General features: G+C 61.5%; 2 protein-coding genes across 2 annotated transcripts; one reads left to right on the top strand and one right to left on the bottom strand.

The window, feature by feature from the left end:
* The first annotated feature begins 1166 nt into the window (after nt 1–1166).
* Nucleotides 1167–18965, top strand: SPTLC2 (serine palmitoyltransferase long chain base subunit 2). The gene is made up of 12 exons (XM_040410949.1): nt 1167–1613; nt 10801–10983; nt 11080–11234; nt 12026–12174; nt 12255–12379; nt 12466–12559; nt 12637–12742; nt 12819–13038; nt 13183–13309; nt 16698–16833; nt 18100–18229; nt 18314–18965. Exons 1-12 carry the CDS (start codon nt 1392–1394, stop codon nt 18431–18433), a joined length of 1767 nt encoding a protein of 588 aa, XP_040266883.1. The 5' UTR covers nt 1167–1391; the 3' UTR covers nt 18434–18965.
* Nucleotides 2911–3840, bottom strand: LOC120981423. The gene is made up of 2 exons (XM_040410950.1): nt 3581–3840; nt 2911–3524 (listed from the first exon to the last, which is right to left on the bottom strand). The coding sequence occupies exons 1-2, from the start codon at nt 3798–3800 to the stop codon at nt 3115–3117; spliced, it is 630 nt and encodes a 209-aa protein (XP_040266884.1). The 5' UTR covers nt 3801–3840; the 3' UTR covers nt 2911–3114.
* Nucleotides 18966–19945: the final 980 nt, after the last annotated feature.

Here is a 19945-nt window from a genome sequence, read left to right as displayed (position 1 = left end):
CACTGTGGAGCTCCGGGCACGCTGTACACACCGGACTGTCACTAAGGAGCTCCGGGCACGCTGTACACACCGGACTGTCACTGTGGAGCTCCGGGCACGCTGTACACACCGGACTGTCACTGTGGGGCTCCGGGCACGCTGTACACACCGGACTGTCACTGTGGAGCTCTGGGCACGCTGTACACACCGGACTGTCACTGTGGGGCTCCGGGCACGCTGTACACACCGGACTGTCACTGTGGAGCTCCGGGCACGCTGTACACACCGGACTGTCACTGTGGAGCTCCGGGCACGCTGTACACACCGGACTGTCACTAAGGAGCTCCGGGCACGCTGTACACACCGGACTGACACTGTGGAGCTCCGGGCACGCTGTACACACCGGACTGTCACTGTGGAGCTCCGGGCACGCTGTACACACCGGACTGTCACTGTGGAGCTCCGGGCACGCTGTACACACCGGACTGTCACTAAGGAGCTCCGGGCACGCTGTACACACCGGACTGACACTGTGGAGCTCCGGGCACGCTGTACACACCGGACTGTCACTGTGGAGCTCCGGGCACGCTGTACACACCGGACTGTCACTGTGGGGCTCCGGGCACGCTGTACACACCGGACTGTCACTGTGGAGCTCCGGGCACGTTGTACACACTGGACTGTCACTGTGGGGCTCCGGGCACGTCATATCACTGAGAAACTGTAAAATAAAGAGAGCACTTCTGAGCAGATGTCTCTTTTTGTGGTGAGTGTTGTGTCTCGAAAATGTATGGTCTCTCATGTATGTCTTGGAGGTGAGGCCTCTTGCAGGCGTCTCTAGGAGGTGAGGTCTGTGAAGTCTCCAGTGTCTGTTAGGTAAGGACTCTTGGAGGTGAGGTCTCTTGTGTCTATGAGGTGAGGACTCTGAGAGGTGAGGTCTCTTGTGGGTGTCTCTTTGAGGTGAGGTCTGTCAGGTGTCTGTGAAGTCTCTTGTGTCTGTTAGGTGAGGACTCTTGGAGGTGAGGTCTCTTGAGGTGAAGACTGTCAGGTGTCTGTGAAGTCTCTTGTGTCTATGAGGTGAGGACTCTGAGAGGTGAGGTCTCTTGTAAGTGAGGTCTCTTGGAGGTGTGGTCTGTCAGGTGAGGTCCCTTGGAGGCGTGGTCCGGTCCGTCATGTGAGGTCTCTGAGGGAGACGGTAATGTTTCCTTAGGTGACTCTTATATGTGGTAAGTGAGTGACGTCAGAGGGCGGTCCGGTTCAATAACGTAGCTCCACCTACATAGGTTACTATGGTTCATGCACGTGCTGTTTGTCTGCCGACGTCATATCGTCGCTCCCTGTTACGCTCCGCCTGCGTGACTTGTGATTGGGTATCCAGTGTAAGATTAGGCCGCGCCCTCATGTGACGTTCCATGTTGGATTGGTCGAGCTGCGGCGGTCAGTTCCGGTATCCGGAGGCTGGGCGTAGCTGTGGTGACAGGCGAGAGAGGCCGGAGATGCCGCGGTACAGCACTGGAGAGGCCCCCGGGGGCCACAGCTACGTCCACAAGACTGCTATGAACGAGCGCTGCAAGACTGAAAACGGGGGTTTTAAGAACGGATACGTAAAGAATGGAATGTGCCACGATGAGCGGGTGAGGGGGGCGTTATAATGTACGGGTGAGGGGGGCGTTATAATGTACGGGGGTGGGGGGGAGAGACGTTATAACGGACAGGCTGAGGGGGGGGGGAAGACGTGCTGAGGGGGGGGAGGGACGTCATAACGGACAGGCTGAGGGGGGAGACGTCATAACGGACAGGCTGAGGGGGGGAGACGTCCTAGCGGACAGGCTGAGTTGGGAGGGGGACGTCCTAGCGGACAGGCTGAGTTGGGAGGGGGACGTCCTAGCGGACAGGCTGAGTTGGGAGGGGGACGTCCTAGCGGACAGGCTGAGTTGGGAGGGGGACGTCCTAGCGGACAGGCTGAGTTGGGAGGGGGACGTCCTAGCGGACAGGCTGAGTGGGGAGGGGGACGTCCTAGCGGACAGGCTGAGTGGGGAGGGGGACGTCCTAGCGGACAGGCTGAGTGGGGAGGGGGACGTCCTAGCGGACAGGCTGAGTGGGGAGGGGGACGTCCTAGCGGACAGGCTGAGTGGGGAGGGGGACGTCCTAGCGGACAGGCTGAGTGGGGAGGGGGACGTCCTAGCGGACAGGCTGAGTGGGGAGGGGGACGTCCTAGCGGACAGGCTGAGTGGGGAGGGGGACGTCCTAGCGGACAGGCTGAGTGGGGAGGGGGACGTCCTAGCGGACAGGCTGAGTGGGGAGGGGGACGTCCTAGCGGACAGGCTGAGTGGGGAGGGGGACGTCCTAGCGGACAGGCTGAGTGGGGAGGGGGACGTCCTAGCGGACAGGCTGAGTGGGGAGGGGGACGTCCTAGCGGACAGGCTGAGTGGGGAGGGGGACGTCCTAGCGGACAGGCTGAGTGGGGAGGGGGACGTCCTAGCGGACAGGCTGAGTGGGGAGGGGGACGTCCTAGCGGACAGGCTGAGTGGGGAGGGGGACGTCCTAGCGGACAGGCTGAGTGGGGAGGGGGACGTCCTAGCGGACAGGCTGAGTGGGGAGGGGGACGTCCTAGCGGACAGGCTGAGTGGGGAGGGGGACGTCCTAGCGGACAGGCTGAGTGGGGAGGGGGACGTCCTAGCGGACAGGCTGAGTGGGGAGGGGGACGTCCTAGCGGACAGGCTGAGTGGGGAGGGGGACGTCCTAGCGGACAGGCTGAGTGGGGAGGGGGACGTCCTAGCGGACAGGCTGAGTGGGGAGGGGGACGTCCTAGCGGACAGGCTGAGTGGGGACGTCCTAGCGGACAGGCTGAGTGGGGACGTCCTAGCGGACAGGCTGAGTGGGGAGGGGGACGTCCTAGCGGACAGGCTGAGGGGGGAGGTCCTGGTTCTGCTGTCACTTCCTGCCTGGAGTGGGCCCCTCAGTGTTCCTCGTCCTGGGCCCCTGTGTGGAGCGTTTGGTGTGCTATGTCTCATGACCTCTGGAATGTCTCAGCACAATGAGGGGCTCTGATTAATGTCCTCACTGGGCTGCAGAGCTGACACTCATGTGACCACTGTAGTCTGCTGTTGACCGCCCGCGCTGTGCCCAATCTGATCATGGGGGGCGCAGGACCGTAACAAGAGTGCTCCCCTGACTTTCTGAATACAGTCTATTGCCTGCAGTTATCAGCCATCTCTGAGAGCGAGGGGACACTGGCTGCAGGACAATCTGCTGTTCTCTGGTATCGGCCTGCTCGCTCCCGGGGGTGGCTGTAGTCGCCTGTCCCGTAGGCTGCTGTTCTCTGGTATCGGCCTGCTCGCTCCCGGGGGTGGCTGTAGTCGCCTGTCCCGTAGGCTGCTGTTCTCTGGTATCGGCCTGCTCGCTCCCGGGGGTGGCTGTAGTCGCCTGTGCCGTAGGCTGCTGGTATCGGCCTGCTTGCTCCCGGGGGTGGCTGTAGTCGCCTGTGCCGTAGGCTGCTGTTCTCTGGTATCTGCCTGCTCGCTCCCGGGGGTGGCTGTAGTCGCCTGTGCCGTAGGCTGCTGGTATCGGCCTGCTCGCTCCCGGTGGTGGCTGTAGTCACCTGTCCCGTAGGCTGCTGGTATCGGCCTGCTCGCTCCCGGGGGTGGCTGTAGTCGCCTGTGCCGTAGGCTGCTGTTCTCTGGTATCTGCCTGCTCGCTCCCGGGGGTGGCTGTAGTCTCCTCTCCCGTAGGCTGCTGGTATCGGCCTGCTCGCTCCCAGGGGTGGCTGTAGTCGCCTGTGCCTTAGGCTGCTGTTCTCTGGTATCGGCCTGCTCGCTCATGGGGGTGGCTGTAGTCGCCTGTGCCGTAGGCTGCTGTTCTCTGGTATCGGCCTGCTCGCTCCCGGGGGTGGTTGTAGTCGCCTGTGCCGTAGGCTGCTGTTCTCTGGTATCGGCCTGCTCGCTCCCGGGGTGGCTGTAGTCGCCTGTGCCGTAGGCTGCTGTTCTCTGGTATCGGCCTGCTCGCTCATGGGGGTGGCTGTAGTCGCCTGTGCCGTAGGCTGCTGTTCTCTGGTATCTGCCTGCTCGCTCCCGGGGGTGGCTGTAGTCGCCTGTGCCGTAGGCTGCTGGTATCGGCCTGCTCGCTCCCGGGGGTGGCTGTAGTCGCCTGTGCCGTAGGCTGCTGTTCTCTGGTATCGGCCTGATTGCTCCCGGGGGTGGCTGTAGTCGCCTGTGCCTTAGGCTGCTGTTCTCTGGTATCGGCCTGCTCGCTCATGGGGGTGGCTGTAGTCGCCTGTGCCGTAGGCTGCTGTTCTCTGGTATCGGCCTGCTCGCTCATGGGGGTGGCTGTAGTCGCCTGTGCCGTAGGCTGCTGTTCTCTGGTATCTGCCTGCTCGCTCCCGGGGGTGGCTGTAGTCGCCTCTCCCGTAGGCTGCTGGTATCGGCCTGCTCGCTCCCGGGGGTGGCTGTAGTCGCCTGTGCCGTAGGCTGCTGTTCTCTGGTATCGGCCTGCTTGCTCCCGGGGGTGGCTGTAGTCTCCTGTCCCGTAGGCTGCTGTTCTCTGGTATCGGCCTGCTCGCTCCCGGGGGTGGCTGTAGTCTCCTGTCCCGTAGGCTGCTGTTCTCTGGTATCGGCCTGCTCGCTCCCGGGGGTGGCTGTAGTCGCCTGTGCCGTAGGCTGCTGTTCTCTGGTATCGGCCTGCTTGCTCATGGGGGTGGCTGTAGTCGCCTGTGCCGTAGGCTGCTGTTCTCTGGTATCGGCCTGCTTGCTCCCGGGGGTGGCTGTAGTCGCCTGTGCCGTAGGCTGCTGTTCTCTGGTATCGGCCTGCTCGCTCATGGGGGTGGCTGTAGTCGCCTGTGCCGTAGGCTGCTGTTCTCTGGTATCTGCCTGCTCGCTCCCGGGGGTGGCTCTAGTCGCCTCTCCTGTAGGCTGCTGGTATCGGCCTGCTCGCTCCCGGGGGTGGCTGTGGTCGCCTGTGCCGTAGGCTGCTGTTCTCTGGTATCGGCCTGCTCGCTCCCGGGGGTGGCTGTAGTCGCCTGTGCCGTAGGCTGCTGTTCTCTGGTATCGGCCTGCTCGCTCCCGGGGGTGGCTGTAGTCGCCTGTCCCGTAGGCTGCTGTTCTCTGGTATCGGCCTGCTCGCTCCCGGGGGTGGCTGTAGTCGCCTGTGCTGTAGGCTGCTGTTCTCTGGTATCGGCCTCCTCGCTCCCGGGGGTGGCTGTAGTCTCCTGTCCCGTAGGCTGCTGTTCTCTGGTATCGGCCTGCTCGCTCCCGGGGGTGGCTGTAGTCGCCTGTGCCGTAGGCTGCTGTAATCTGGTATCGGCCTGCTTGCTCCCGGGGGTGGCTGTAGTCGCCTGTGCCGTAGGCTGCTGTTCTCTGGTATCGGCCTGCTCGCTCATGGGGGTGGCTGTAGTCGCCTGTGCCGTAGGCTGCTGTTCTCTGGTATCTGCCTGCTCGCTCCCGGGGGTGGCTGTAGTCGCCTGTGCCGTAGGCTGCTGGTATCGGCCTGCTCGCTCCCGGGGGTGGCTCTAGTCGCCTCTCCTGTAGGCTGCTGGTATCGACCTGCTCGCTCCCGGGGGTGGCTGTAGTCGCCTGTGCCGTAGGCTGCTGTTCTCTGGTATCGGCCTGCTTGCTCCCGGGGGTGGCTGTAGTCGCCTGTCCCGTAGGCTGCTGTTCTCTGGTATCGGCCTGCTCGCTCCCGGGGGTGGCTGTAGTCGTCTGTGCCGTAGGCTGCTGTTCTCTGGTATCGGCCTGCTCGCTCCCGGGGGTGGCTGTAGTCGCCTGTGCCGTAGGCTGCTGTTCTCTGGTATCGGCCTGCTCGCTCCCGGGGGTGGCTGTAGTCGTCTGTGCCGTAGGCTGCTGTTCTCTGGTATCGGCCTGCTCGCTCCCGGGGGTGGCTGTAGTCGCCTGTGCCGTAGGCTGCTGTTCTCTGGTATCGGCCTGCTCGCTCCCGGGGGTGGCTGTAGTCGCCTGTGCCTTAGGCTGCTGTTCTCTGGTATCGGCCTGCTCGCTCCCGGGGGTGGCTGTAGTCGCCTGTGCCGTAGGCTGCTGTTCTCTGGTATCGGCCTGCTCGCTCCCGGGGGTGGCTGTAGTCGCCTGTGCCGTAGGCTGCTGTTCTCTGGTATCGGCCTGCTCGCTCCCGGGGGTGGCTGTAGTCGCCTGTGCCGTAGGCTGCTGTTCTCTGGTATCGGCCTGCTCGCTCCCGGGGGTGGCTGTAGTCGCCTGTGCCGTAGGCTGCTGTTCTCTGGTATCGGCCTGCTCGCTCCCGGGGGTGGCTGTAGTCGCCTGTGCCGTAGGCTGCTGTTCTCTGGTATCGGCCTGCTCGCTCCCGGGGGTGGCTGTAGTCGCCTGTCCCGTAGGCTGCTGTTCTCTGGTATCGGCCTCCTCGCTCCCGGGGGTGGCTGTAGTCTCCTGTCCCGTAGGCTGCTGTTCTCTGGTATCGGCCTGCTCGCTCCCGGGGGTGGCTGTAGTCTCCTGTGCCGTAGGCTGCTGTTCTCTGGTATCGGCCTGCTCGCTCCCGGGGGTGGCTGTAGTCGCCTGTGCCGTAGGCTGCTGTTCTCTGGTATCTGCCTGCTCGCTCCCGGGGGTGGCTGTAGTCTCCTGTCCCGTAGGCTGCTGTTCTCTGGTATCGGCCTGCTCGCTCCCGGGGGTGGCTGTAGTCGCCTGTGCCGTAGGCTGCTGTTCTCTGGTATCGGCCTGCTCGCTCCCGGGGGTGGCTGTAGTCGCCTGTGCCGTAGGCTGCTGTTCTCTGGTATCGGCCTGCTCGCTCCCGGGGGTGGCTGTAGTCGCCTGTGCCGTAGGCTGCTGTTCTCTGGTATCGGCCTGCTCGCTCCCGGGGGTGGCTGTAGTCGCCTGTGCCGTAGGCTGCTGTTCTCTGGTATCGGCCTGCTCGCTCCCGGGGGTGGCTGTAGTCGCCTGTGCCGTAGGCTGCTGTTCTCTGGTATCGGCCTGCTCGCTCCCGGGGGTGGCTGTAGTCGCCTGTGCCGTAGGCTGCTGTTCTCTGGTATCGGCCTGCTCGCTCCCGGGGGTGGCTGTAGTCGCCTGTCCCGTAGGCTGCTGTTCTCTGGTATCGGCCTGCTCGCTCCCGGGGGTGGCTGTAGTCGCCTGTCCCGTAGGCTGCTGTTCTCTGGTATCGGCCTGCTCGCTCATGGGGGTGGCTGTAGTCGCCTGTGCCGTAGGCTGCTGTTCTCTGGTATCTGCCTGCTCGCTCCCGGGGGTGGCTCTAGTCGCCTCTCCTGTAGGCTGCTGGTATCGGCCTGCTCGCTCCCGGGGGTGGCTGTAGTCGTCTGTGCCGTAGGCTGCTGTTCTCTGGTATCGGCCTGCTTGCTCCCGGGGGTGGCTGTAGTCGCCTGTCCCGTAGGCTGCTGTTCTCTGGTATCGGCCTGCTCGCTCCCGGGGGTGGCTGTAGTCGCCTGTGCCGTAGGCTGCTGTTCTCTGGTATCGGCCTGCTCGCTCCCGGGGGTGGCTGTAGTCGCCTGTGCCGTAGGCTGCTGTTCTCTGGTATCGGCCTGCTCGCTCCCGGGGGTGGCTGTAGTCGCCTGTCCCGTAGGCTGCTGTTCTCTGGTATCGGCCTCCTCGCTCCCGTGGGTGGCTGTAGTCTCCTGTCCCGTAGGCTGCTGTTCTCTGGTATCGGCCTGCTCGCTCCCGGGGGTGGCTGTAGTCGCCTGTGCCGTAGGCTGCTGTTCTCTGGTATCGGCCTGCTCGCTCCCGGGGGTGGCTGTAGTCGCCTGTGCCGTAGGCTGCTGTTCTCTGGTATCGGCCTGCTCGCTCCCGGGGGTGGCTGTAGTCGCCTGTGCCGTAGGCTGCTGTTCTCTGGTATCGGCCTGCTCGCTCCCGGGGGTGGCTGTAGTCGCCTGTGCCGTAGGCTGCTGTTCTCTGGTATCGGCCTGCTCGCTCCCGGGGGTGGCTGTAGTCGCCTGTGCCGTAGGCTGCTGTTCTCTGGTATCGGCCTGCTCGCTCCCGGGGGTGGCTGTAGTCGCCTGTGCCGTAGGCTGCTGTTCTCTGGTATCGGCCTGCTCGCTCCCGGGGGTGGCTGTAGTCGCCTGTCCCGTAGGCTGCTGTTCTCTGGTATCGGCCTGCTCGCTCCCGGGGGTGGCTGTAGTCGCCTGTCCCGTAGGCTGCTGTTCTCTGGTATCGGCCTGCTCGCTCATGGGGGTGGCTGTAGTCGCCTGTGCCGTAGGCTGCTGTTCTCTGGTATCTGCCTGCTCGCTCCCGGGGGTGGCTCTAGTCGCCTCTCCTGTAGGCTGCTGGTATCGGCCTGCTCGCTCCCGGGGGTGGCTGTAGTCGTCTGTGCCGTAGGCTGCTGTTCTCTGGTATCGGCCTGCTTGCTCCCGGGGGTGGCTGTAGTCGCCTGTCCCGTAGGCTGCTGTTCTCTGGTATCGGCCTGCTCGCTCCCGGGGGTGGCTGTAGTCGCCTGTGCCGTAGGCTGCTGTTCTCTGGTATCGGCCTGCTCTCTCCCGGGGGTGGCTGTAGTCGCCTGTGCCGTAGGCTGCTGTTCTCTGGTATCGGCCTGCTCGCTCCCGGGGGTGGCTGTAGTCGCCTGTCCCGTAGGCTGCTGTTCTCTGGTATCGGCCTCCTCGCTCCCGTGGGTGGCTGTAGTCTCCTGTCCCGTAGGCTGCTGTTCTCTGGTATCGGCCTGCTCGCTCCCGGGGGTGGCTGTAGTCACCTGTCCCGTAGGCTGCTGTTCTCTGGTATCGGCCTGCTCGCTCCCGGGGGTGGCTGTAGTCGCCTGTGCCGTAGGCTGCTGTTCTCTGGTATCGGCCTGCTCGCTCCCGGGGGTGGCTGTAGTCTCCTGTGCCGTAGGCTGCTGTTCTCTGGTATCGGCCTGCTCTCTCCCGGGGGTGGCTGTAGTCGCCTGTGCCGTAGGCTGCTGTTCTCTGGTATCGGCCTGCTCGCTCCCGGGGGTGGCTGTAGTCGCCTGTCCCGTAGGCTGCTGTTCTCTGGTATCGGCCTCCTCGCTCCCGTGGGTGGCTGTAGTCTCCTGTCCCGTAGGCTGCTGTTCTCTGGTATCGGCCTGCTCGCTCCCGGGGGTGGCTGTAGTCACCTGTCCCGTAGGCTGCTGTTCTCTGGTATCGGCCTGCTCGCTCCCGGGGGTGGCTGTAGTCGCCTGTGCCGTAGGCTGCTGTTCTCTGGTATCGGCCTGCTCGCTCCCGGGGGTGGCTGTAGTCGCCTGTGCCGTAGGCTGCTGTTCTCTGGTATCGGCCTGCTTGCTCCCGGGGGTGGCTGTAGTCTCCTGTCCCGTAGGCTGCTGTTCTCTGGTATCGGCCTGCTCGCTCCCGGGGGTGGCTGTAGTCGCCTGTCCCGTAGGCTGCTGTTCTCTGGTATCGGCCTGCTCGCTCCCGGGGGTGGCTGTAGTCTCCTGTCCCGTAGGCTGCTGTTCTCTGGTATCGGCCTGCTCGCTCCCGGGGGTGGCTGTAGTCGCCTGTGCCGTAGGCTGCTGTTCTCTGGTATCGGCCTGCTCGCTCCCGGGGGTGGCTGTAGTCGCCTGTGCCGTAGGCTGCTGTTCTCTTGTATCGGCCTGCTCGCTCCCGGGGGTGGCTGTAGTCTCCTGTCCCGTAGGCTGCTGTTCTCTGGTATCGGCCTGCTCGCTCCCGGGGGTGGCTGTAGTCTCCTGTCCCGTAGGCTGCTGTTCTCTGGTATCGGCCTGCTCGCTCCCGGGGGTGGCTGTAGTCTCCTGTCCCGTAGGCTGCTGTTCTCTGGTATCGGCCTGCTCGCTCCCGGGGGTGGCTGTAGTCTCCTGTCCCGTAGGCTGCTGTTCTCTGGTATCGGCCTGCTTGCTCCCGGGGGTGGTTGTAGTCGCCTGTGCCGTAGGCTGCTGTTCTCTGGTATCGGCCTGCTCGCTCCCGGGGGTGGCTGTAGTCGCCTGTGCCTTAGGCTGCTGTTCTCTGGTATCGGCCTGCTCGCTCCCGGGGGTGGCTGTAGTCGCCTGTGCCTTAGGCTGCTGTTCTCTGGTATCGGCCTGCTCGCTCCCGGGGGTGGCTGTAGTCGCCTGTGCCGTAGGCTGCTGTTCTCTGGTATCGGCCTGCTCGCTCCCGGGGGTGGCTGTAGTCGCCTGTCCCGTAGGCTGCTGTTCTCTGGTATCGGCCTCCTCGCTCCCGGGGGTGGCTGTAGTCGCCTGTCCCGTAGGCTGCTGTTCTCTGGTATCGGCCTCCTCGCTCCCGGGGGTGGCTGTAGTCGCCTGTGCCGTAGGCTGCTGTTCTCTGGTATCGGCCTGCTCGCTCCCGGGGGTGGCTGTAGTCGCCTGTGCCGTAGGCTGCTGTTCTCTGGTATCGGCCTGCTCGCTCCCGGGGGTGGCTGTAGTCGCCTGTCCCGTAGGCTGCTGTTCTCTGGTATCGGCCTCCTCGCTCCCGGGGGTGGCTGTAGTCGCCTGTGCCGTAGGCTGCTGTTCTCTGGTATCGGCCTGCTTGCTCCCGGGGGTGGCTGTAGTCGCCTGGTGTGACAGCAGAATTGTGAGTGCAGCTCAGGAGGTGCCCGACGTGTTGGTGGACCCTGTCAGGGCGGTGCAGCCAGGGCTTCATGTATCTGGGTGTGGATCTGGTTTCTCCTGTGCCGCTCCCTCTGCTCTTGGCTCTGCTCCATGTTCTGCCTCAGGAATGCCTCATCCGTGTGTCGGCTCCTGGTACAGGGCAGAGGAGGAAGGGGTTAATGTCACATCCGCAGCAGAGCATTGCACCCACCTGATGCCACAACTGGATGAGTCCGTGCCCTGTATTACCCCACAATGCGCTGTCCACATCTGTACCAAGGGCTGCCTGGAGTAGACAGAGCAGAGTCCCCAGCAGCACAGAGGATTTCAGGAATGCAGTATGTGCCTGTATCTGACTGCAGTGGTCCTTCTCGTTTTCAGCTTCCTAATGGCGAATTGTACAAGAGGCCGTTCCATGAGGCGTTCGAGGAGACCCCGATGTTGGTTGCTGTCCTCACCTACATGGGATATGGGATCCTCACGCTGTTCGGTTACCTGCGGGATTTCCTCCGGGCCTGGAAGATTGAGAAGTGTCACAACGCCACTGAGCGGGAGGCGCAGAAAGTAAGAGGCTGAGCTGCTGCAGAACATCTTGTGTGGGATGATGCTGCAGTGGGTATGTTCAGTCGCTGCTCACTCATCCGCTCCGCTGTCTTGCAGGATTTTGTTCCTCTGTATCAGGACTTTGAAAACTTCTACACACGGAACCTGTATATGAGGATCAGGGACAACTGGAACCGGCCGGTGTGCAGCGTCCCGGGGGAGCGCGTGGACGTCATGGAGAGGTTCAGCGACGACTACAACTGGACCTTCAAGTGAGTGACCTCTGCGGGACCTCCTCCTGTCCGACCCCTGCCCCATCCCCCAAGGATTAAAGGGGTCCTCTCACTTCACTAAGTGGCATTTATCATGTAGAGGAAGTTAAAGGGGTGTTCCCATCTTAGCCAATGGGGGCATACCGCTGGGACCCTCGCCTATATTGAGAACGGAGCGGGGAGCACTGTGGCTGGAGGACCCCAGATTTCCTCTCCCATAGAAGTGAATGGGAGCGTGCCGCGCATGCACAGTGTGCGCTCCTTCACTTTCGGGGCGCCATTCTCGATATAGGTGCGGGTCCCTGCGGTGGTATATCCTATCGATGTGCCCCCATTGTCTGAGATGAGAAAACCCCTTTAATACTAGGGACTTACTAATATATTGTTATTATCCATATTGCCTCCTTTGCTGGATTCATTTTTCCATCACATTATACACTGCTCGTTTCCATGGTTACAGACCACCCTGCAATCCATCAGTGGTGGTCGTGCTTGCACAATATAGCAAAAAGCACCAGCCTATGTGCGCTCCCGGCCGCCAGAGAGGCTGATGATTTTTCCCATAGTGTGGAAGCACGGCCACCACTGATGGATTGCAGGGTGGTCTGTAACCATGGAAACGAGCCGTGTATAATGTGATGGAAAAATGAATCCAGCCAGCAAAGGCGGCAACATGGAGAATAACAATACATTTAGTAAGTGCCCTGTATTAACTTTCTCTACATGATAAATGCCACTTGCTGAAGTGAGAGGACCCCTTTAATCGCGGTTTCTGCGCTCGCTTCCTCCAGGTTCACGGGCAGAGTCATCAAGGGCGTCATTAACATGGGCTCCTACAACTACCTGGGCTTTGCGCAGAACAGTGGGTTTTGTGCTGAGGCCTCGGCTGACATCCTGCAGCGCTATGGAGGGGGAGTGTGCAGCACGCGGCAGGAGATGGGTAAGTGCCCCCAGGTCACCAGGGTCTGCGTGATCTCTAGGGGGCGCTCTCTGTCAACTCCTTTGTGTCTCTCGGTGCAGGCAACTTGGATAAGCATGACGAGCTGGAACGTCTGGTTGCGCGTTTCCTTGGCGTGGAGGCGGCCATGACCTATGGGATGGGCTTCGCTACAAACTCTATGAACATCCCAGCGCTAGCGGGAAAGGTGGGTGCTGGGAAGAGGGAAGGGGTGCTGCCGCCGCCTGCTTCCTGGCTGCCCAAGGGCCTCGGACATTTTATTGTTCCCTGTAGGGCTGCCTGATCCTGAGTGATGAGCTGAACCACGCCAGTCTGGTGCTAGGGGCCCGGCTTTCAGGTGCCACAATCCGCATCTTTAAGCACAACAGTAAGTGTCCGGTCATCGAGCGGCGTCCTCCTTCTGTGGGGTCTCTGCCCGCTCTCATCTCTGCCCTCTTGCCGTAGACATGCAGAGTCTGGAGAAGCTGCTGAGAGACGCCATTGTGCAGGGTCAGCCCCGCACCCACCGGCCCTGGAGGAAGATCCTTATCCTGGTGGAGGGGATTTACAGGTGAGCGCAGTGGGGGGGCTTGCGTTCTGACTTGTTGGGGTGGCTGGATGGTTTGACTGGTTCCTGCTGGTTACAGTATGGAGGGCTCCATCGTCCGCCTGCCGGAGGTCATCGCCCTGAAGAAGAAGTACAAGGCGTATCTGTATCTGGACGAGGCTCACAGTATCGGTGCGCTGGGACCCAGTGGTAGAGGAGTGGTCGATTACTTTGGTCTGGACCCTCGCGATGTGGACATCATGATGGGAACCTTCACTAAGAGCTTTGGTGGAGCAGGGGGCTACATTGGGGGCACTAAGGTGAGTTCCTGCTTGGGGTCACACTAATGTGGGGGTGGCTGACCTGTTATGCCCCCCTGATCCGTGTAAGGGTTATGTATGTGTCACATGACCCCTCTGTGCTCCCCACATACTAATGTTATGTGGTGTCCCTCCCCCCCCCAGATCCTCATTGATTACTTGCGGAAACACTCGCACAGCACGGCCTACGCCACCTCCATGTCGCCGCCGGTTGCGGAGCAGATCATCACTTCTATGAAGTGTATAATGGGCGACGATGGCTGCAGCCTGGGTGAGTAACATGCCCTTCCTTACTGTGCCACTAGATGGCGACATGTCCCTACTGTGGCCTGTGCAGCAGGACCCCCGCTTTCTGCCTCATCCATATTACGTGTCTTGGCTCGCGGTCCTAGCGCAGCCAGCAGATGAGCCTCCAGGCGCTGCTAACCCTGAGAGAAGCGGGTTAGAAGTAAAACCCTCAACGGACACTTGTGTGGATTGGGGGGTAGGGTAGGTCCTCTGATATTGCTCATGTTTTCGGCCTTTCCTGACCCATATGGCGGCCGTGCTGTAGATTTTTCTTGTCTCCCTGTTCGATGTCCAGAAGATACACTGAGGGGAGTGTGCCCCAATCACCTGATGTGGGGGGGCTGCAGATTTCACACCCTCTCATGTGTCGCCCTGCGGACCGCCAAGTCAGGGCTTCATTCAGGGGCCGCGTCGTCGTCCCTCTCCTAGATCCCAGTCTACTGACAAATACTGGGGGTGACAGTGCTTCCTGCAGGTCACATGATACGTTGTGGGGGTCACATCTGGGGTGTGTATGGGGTCTCTTACTGATGGAGGGTTGGGCGATCCCTGCGCACAGGTGTGGCATTGGGAGGAGCTGCAGATGAGATGGTTTGTACAGGTGAGATGTGGCCACTGGCTTGTAAACACACCTTGCCCCCCCCCCCCCCCCCCCCCCCGGCCTCCGGTTCAGCCAATGTGGATCCAGAGGAAGGAAGACCCCCTGGAGGCAGATCTGGGGATGAGAATACCGGATCCTCTGCAGTCACACAACCTGCATCCACAGTGCAGGACAACAAGTACTCACCAACTGATCGGCTGCTCTCGGCAGGGCTGGGGTAGATCCGGGGGCCCGCTCTCGGCAGGGCCGGGGTAGATCCGGGGGCCCGCTCTCGGCAGGGCCGGGGTAGATCCGGGGGGCCCGCTCTCGGCAGGGCCGGGGTAGATCCGGGGGGCCCGCTCTCGGCAGGGCCGGGGTAGATCCGGGGGGCCCGCTCTCGGCAGGGCCGGGGTAGATCCGGGGGGCCCGCTCTCGGCAGGGCCGGGGTAGATCCGGGGGGCCCGCTCTCGGCAGGGCCGGGGTAGATCCGGGGGGCCCGCTCTCGGCAGGGCCGGGGTAGATCCGGGGGGCCCGCTCTCGGCAGGGCCGGGGTAGATCCGGGGGGCCCGCTCTCGGCAGGGCCGGGGTAGATCCGGGGGGCCCGCTCTCGGCAGGGCCGGGGTAGATCCGGGGGGCCCGCTCTCGGCAGGGCCGGGGTAGATCCGGGGGGCCCGCTCTCGGCAGGGCCGGGGTAGATCCGGGGGGCCCGCTCTCGGCAGGGCCGGGGTAGATCCGGGGGGCCCGCTCTCGGCAGGGCCGGGGTAGATCCGGGGGGCCCGCTCTCGGCAGGGCCGGGGTAGATCCGGGGGGCCCGCTCTCGGCAGGGCCGGGGTAGATCCGGGGGGCCCGCTCTCGGCAGGGCCGGGGTAGATCCGGGGGGCCCGCTCTCGGCAGGGCCGGGGTAGATCCGGGGGGCCCGCTCTCGGCAGGGCCGGGGTAGATCCGGGGGGCCCGCTCTCGGCAGGGCCGGGGTAGATCCGGGGGGCCCGCTCTCGGCAGGGCCGGGGTAGATCCGGGGGGCCCGCTCTCGGCAGGGCCGGGGTAGATCCGGGGGGCCCGCTCTCGGCAGGGCCGGGGTAGATCCGGGGGGCCCGCTCTCGGCAGGGCCGGGGTAGATTGGGGGCTGTTGGGGCCGGCAGTAATTTGCAGTCTGGAGCCGCCATCCTCCCAGGAGAGGAGACTCTGCTCAGTCGGGGATTATAAACATTGTCCAGGATCAAAGGGGAAAGTGGCTCCGGGCTCCAGGGGCCGCAGCATCTGGTTGTGATAAAGTTGTTTGTGTTGGGGGTGCTGCTGACATCACAGCGGGGGTCATACTCAGGCGTTTAACCCTCTCCTGCCTGTCTCCCTCCCCCAGAGTATCACTGATACTGGGACCTTTCTGGGCACCATTGCTGTATAAAGTGTATACTCTGCTGGGCCTTGTAGTGTCACGACTGCTGTGTTGGTTCGTCTCCGCCTCTTGGGGAGCCCTTCATGTGGCACAGCTGGGGGGGTCTCATCTGATGGTAGACATTATCCTCTGATAATTGCCCCGGGGCAGACGGATGGGGCCTCTTCATGCAATTATAGATCACAGCAGATTGATTCCAGATTGTGCGGCACCGTCGGGCGCCTCCTCCCATCCGCAGCTCGTGCACTGACCATGGGGATGATGAGCCGCCGCGTTCTTATCCGTCAGCTCAGTGGCGCTGGTCATGTGTTCGTGAAGAAAGAAAATGATCAATCTGTGTCAGTATCTGCAGCGCTGGAATACAAGGGGTTAATGTTAAAATCAGTCTGGCCAGGGAGATTCACTGGTAATGTCGTCTCCTGCAGTACCTGACACAGCCATAGACGGGAGAGGCGCTGTTTCCATAGAGGGCAGACCCTTCCTTCTAATCTCAGCAATGGAGAACTCCAGGAGGTTGTGGAGAATGGATACCCCCCCCCCCCCTTCCGTAACCGGCGCAGCGCTCCTTGCAGCTGACTATCTGTGGTGTAAAGGATGGCCCCCCGATAACCAGCGCAGAGCTCCTCGCAGCTCACTATCTGTGGTGTAGAGGATGACCCCCCCCCCCGATAACCAGCGCAGCTCTCCTCGTGTAGAGGATGGTCCCCTGATATCCCGCGCAGCTCTCCTCGTGTAGAGGATGGTCCCCCGATATCCAGCGCAGCTCTCCTCGTGTAGAGGATGGTCCCCCGATATCCCGCGCAGCTCTCCTCGTGTAGAGGATGGCCCCCCGATATCCAGCGCAGCTCTCCTCGTGTAGAGGATGGCCCCCCGATAACCAGTGCAGCGCTCCTCGTGTAGAGGATGGCCCCCCGATATCCAGCGCAGCTCTCCTCGTGTAGAGGATGGCCCCCCGATATCCAGCGCAGCTCTCCTCGTGTAGAGGATGGCCCCCCGATAACCAGCGCAGCTCTCCTCGTGTAGAGGATGGCCCCCCGATATCCAGCGCAGCTCTCCTCGTGTAGAGGATGGCCCCCCGATATCCAGCGCAGCTCTCCTCGTGTAGAGGATGGCCCCCCGATAACCAGCGCAGCGCTCCTCGCAGCTGAGGATCTGTGGTGTGAAGGATGACCCCCCTTCCCCCCCAGATAACATGTCCTCCACGGTCTGGCAGGCCGAAGGGCGTGATCCCAGGGCGTCGCTCCGTGTTGTCTTTGTGCCTGCTGGGAGGTGACGTCTGCGGTGTTCGCTTTGTCCTCGCTGCAGGACGGTGATGACGCAGATACCTGTGACCTCTGTAATTGGATTGGTTAGGGGCTCGGCGTCTTTTTCACGTAACCCTGCGCTTTCTCTTCACAGGACGGGAGCGCGTGGAGCAGCTGGCGGAGAACACCCGCTACTTCAGGCGTCGCCTCACAGAGATGGGCTTCATCATCTACGGCAACAGCGACTCGCCGGTGGTTCCGTTAATGCTGTACATGCCGGCGAAGATCGGGTGAGGCTGTGGCGGGAAAGCTGGTTGACAACCAGTATAGCGTCCGGTACCATAAGGGGCGCAGAAGTGGAGGTCAGGGCTCTGGGAAAGCTGGGTGACAACCAGTATAGCGTCTGGTTCCATAAGGGGTGCGGAGGTCAGGAATCCGGGAAAGCTGGGTGACAACCAGTATAGCGTCCGGTACCATAAGGGGTGCGGAGGTCAGGAATCCGGGAAAGCTGGGTGACAACCAGTATAGCGTCTGGTTCCATAAGGGGTGCGGAGGTCAGGGTTCCGGGAAAGCTGGGTGACAACCAGTATAGCGTCTGGTACCATAAGGGGTGCGGAGGTCAGGGTTCCGGGAAAGCTGGGTGACAACCAGTATAGCGTCTGGTACCATAAGGGGTGCGGAGCTCAGGAATCCGGGAAAGCTGGGTGACAACCAGTATAGCGTCTGGTTCCATAAATGGTGCGGAGGTCAGGGTTCTGGGAAAGCTGGGTGACAACCAGTATAGCGTCCGGTACCATAAGGGGCGCAGAAGTGGAGGTCAGGGCTCTGGGAAAGCTGGGTGACAACCAGTATAGCGTCTGGTTCCATAAGGGGTGCGGAGGTCAGGAATCCGGGAAAGCTGGGTGACAACCAGTATAGCGTCCGGTACCATAAGGGGTGCGGAGGTCAGGAATCCGGGAAAGCTGGGTGACAACCAGTATAGCGTCTGGTTCCATAAGGGGTGCGGAGGTCAGGGTTCCGGGAAAGCTGTGTGACAACCAGTATAGCGTCTGGTACCATAAGGGGTGCGGAGGTCAGGGTTCTGGGAAAGCTGGGTGACAACCAGTATAGCGTCCGGTACCATAAGGGGCGCAGAAGTGGAGGTCAGGGCTCTGGGAAAGCTGGGTGACAACCAGTATAGCGTCTGGTTCCATAAGGGGTGCGGAGGTCAGGAATCCGGGAAAGCTGGGTGACAACCAGTATAGCGTCTGGTTCCATAAATGGTGCGGAGGTCAGGGTTCTGGGAAAGCTGGGTGACAACCAGTATAGCGTCTGGTTCCATAAGGGGTGCGGAGGTCAGGGTTCCGGGAAAGCTGGGTGACAACCAGTATAGCGTCTGGTACCATAAGGGGTGCGGAGCTCAGGAATCCGGGAAAGCTGGGTGAGCAGGCGCTAATGATAAAGGTGTCTCTGCCCCCCCAATGAGACCTGTGTGCAGAGCGCTCCAGGCCTGGGGGCCCCTTTTTCCAGGGGCCACTCGTCAGCCGCAGACTTTGACATGGTCTTCCTCTCTGCAGGGCGTTTGGACGAGAGATGCTGAAGAGGAACATAGGAGTAGTAGTTGTGGGGTTCCCCGCCACCCCCATCATTGAGTCCAGAGCTCGCTTCTGCGTGTCCGCCGCACACACAAAGGAGATGCTGGACGAGGTGAGTGAGCTGGGGCGTGGGTGGAGGGCCCCTTTACTGGCTGGCGGCGGGCCCCCGTTTCTGACCCCTGCTTCTCTCCTGCAGGCTCTGGACAGGATCAGCGAGGTGGGCGACCTCCTGCAGCTGAAGTATTCCCGCCACCACTTCCTGCCGCTGCTGGATCGGCCATTCGATGAGACCACATACGAGGAGTCGGAAGACTGAGCCATGCAGGGCGGGCACTCCCATCATCCCGCCGCACTCCCATCATCCCGCCGCAGCCCCAGGGGCTGTTTTATACTTGTACATTTTCCTTTTCCGTTTTATTTATTCGGGGAGGGGGGCCTGTGACGACCGCCCCCGTCTGAGGCCTTCACCCCGCGCTGGGACCGAGGGGCAGGCAGCACAGGTGCTACATATGGTGCTGGCCTGGGGGGTGCAGCATTAACTCTTTCCTCTCTGGAAGCAGCGGTGAGCTCGGGACCAGAGGGCGTGCGGGGCGAGGGGCACTGTGCCTCGTGCCTGCGTCTCCGTTTTTAGCTCGGCTATTCCTGAAAATTCACATTCCTTCCTCTGTGACTAAATCCTTTTTGTGGGGCTGGGGCCCCTGAGGTCGGGCCCCTCGCAGTGTTTATAAAATGGCCTTGTTGGTTTCTTTGTGGCATGACGTTTGGAAGAACTGAGCCGAAGAATCTGCGCAGCGCCCCCCGGGGATCGGACGGGCGGCTGTACTCAATAAAGGTTCATGCGTTTTCAGGCCTCGCTGTCTTATTGTCTGACAACAGCACTCACTACGAAGGGTTAACCTGCAGAGACCCTGACACCATCACAGAGGGGAAGGGCCACAAAGTCACATGACCCAGCAGGAGAACAAAGCAGCCCCCTATGTCATCAGTAGGGGGCGGGGCTGTGACAACCTCTCAGACAGGATATACAGGCAGGTTGTCAGCAGTAATAGATGTTCCTCTAGTATAAGGTGTGTGATCTCATGTCTGATCACATGTCATTATATCAGTGATGTCATCAGCAGGGGGCGGGGCTGTGACTACCTCTCAGACAGGATATACAGGCAGGTTGTCAGCAGTAATAGATGTTCCTGTAGTATAAGGTGTGTGATCTCATGTCTGATCACATGTCATTATATCAGTGATGTCATCAGCAGGGGGCGGGGCTGTGACTACCTCTCAGACAGGATATACAGGCAGGTTGTCAGCAGTAATAGATGTTCCTGTAGTATAAGGTGTGTGATCTCATGTCTGATCACATGTCATTATATCAGTGATGTCATCAGCAGGGGGCGGGGCTGTGACTACCTCTCAGACAGGATATACAGGCAGGTTGTCAGCAGTAATAGATGTTCCTGTAGTATAAGGTGTGTGATCTCATGTCTGATCACATGTCATTATATCAGTGATGTCATCAGCAGGGGGCGGGGCTGTGACTACCTCTCAGACAGGATATACAGGCAGGTTGTCAGCAGTAATAGATGTTCCTCTAGTATAAGGTGTGTGATCTCATGTCTGATCACATGTCATTATATCAGTGATGTCATCAGCAGGGGGCGGGGCTGTGACTACCTCTCAGACAGGATATACAGGCAGGTTGTCAGCAGTAATAGATGTTCCTGTAGTATAAGGTGTGTGATCTCATGTCTGATCACATGTCAGTATATCGGTGATGTCATCAGCAGGGGGCGGGGCTGTGACAACCTCTCAGACAGGATATACAGGCAGGTTG

Source organism: Bufo bufo, chromosome 11 (assembly GCF_905171765.1).
Source record: "Bufo bufo chromosome 11, aBufBuf1.1, whole genome shotgun sequence".
NCBI classification, from domain to species: Eukaryota; Metazoa; Chordata; class Amphibia; order Anura; family Bufonidae; genus Bufo; species Bufo bufo.
The sequence above is the reverse complement of the archived record's forward strand: the minus strand, read 5'-3'. Positions and strand labels throughout refer to the sequence as shown.

Excerpts from the sequence above, each read along its gene's own strand:
- SPTLC2 (XM_040410949.1), top strand. The coding sequence starts at position 1,392 with ATGTTGGATTGGTCGAGCTGCGGCGGTCAGTTCCGGTATCCGGAGGCT. Across the intron at positions 13,310-16,697 it reads CGACGATGGCTGCAGCCTGG|GACGGGAGCGCGTGGAGCAG; the intron begins GTGAGTAACATG and ends TTCTCTTCACAG. Across the intron at positions 18,230-18,313 it reads CAAAGGAGATGCTGGACGAG|GCTCTGGACAGGATCAGCGA; the intron begins GTGAGTGAGCTG and ends TCTCTCCTGCAG.
- LOC120981423 (XM_040410950.1), bottom strand. The coding sequence starts at position 3,800 with ATGAGCGAGCAGGCCGATACCAGAGAACAGCAGCCTAAGGCACAGGCG. Across the intron at positions 3,525-3,580 it reads ACCAGCAGCCTACGGGACAG|GCGACTACAGCCACCCCCGG; the intron begins GTGACTACAGCC and ends CCTACGGCACAG.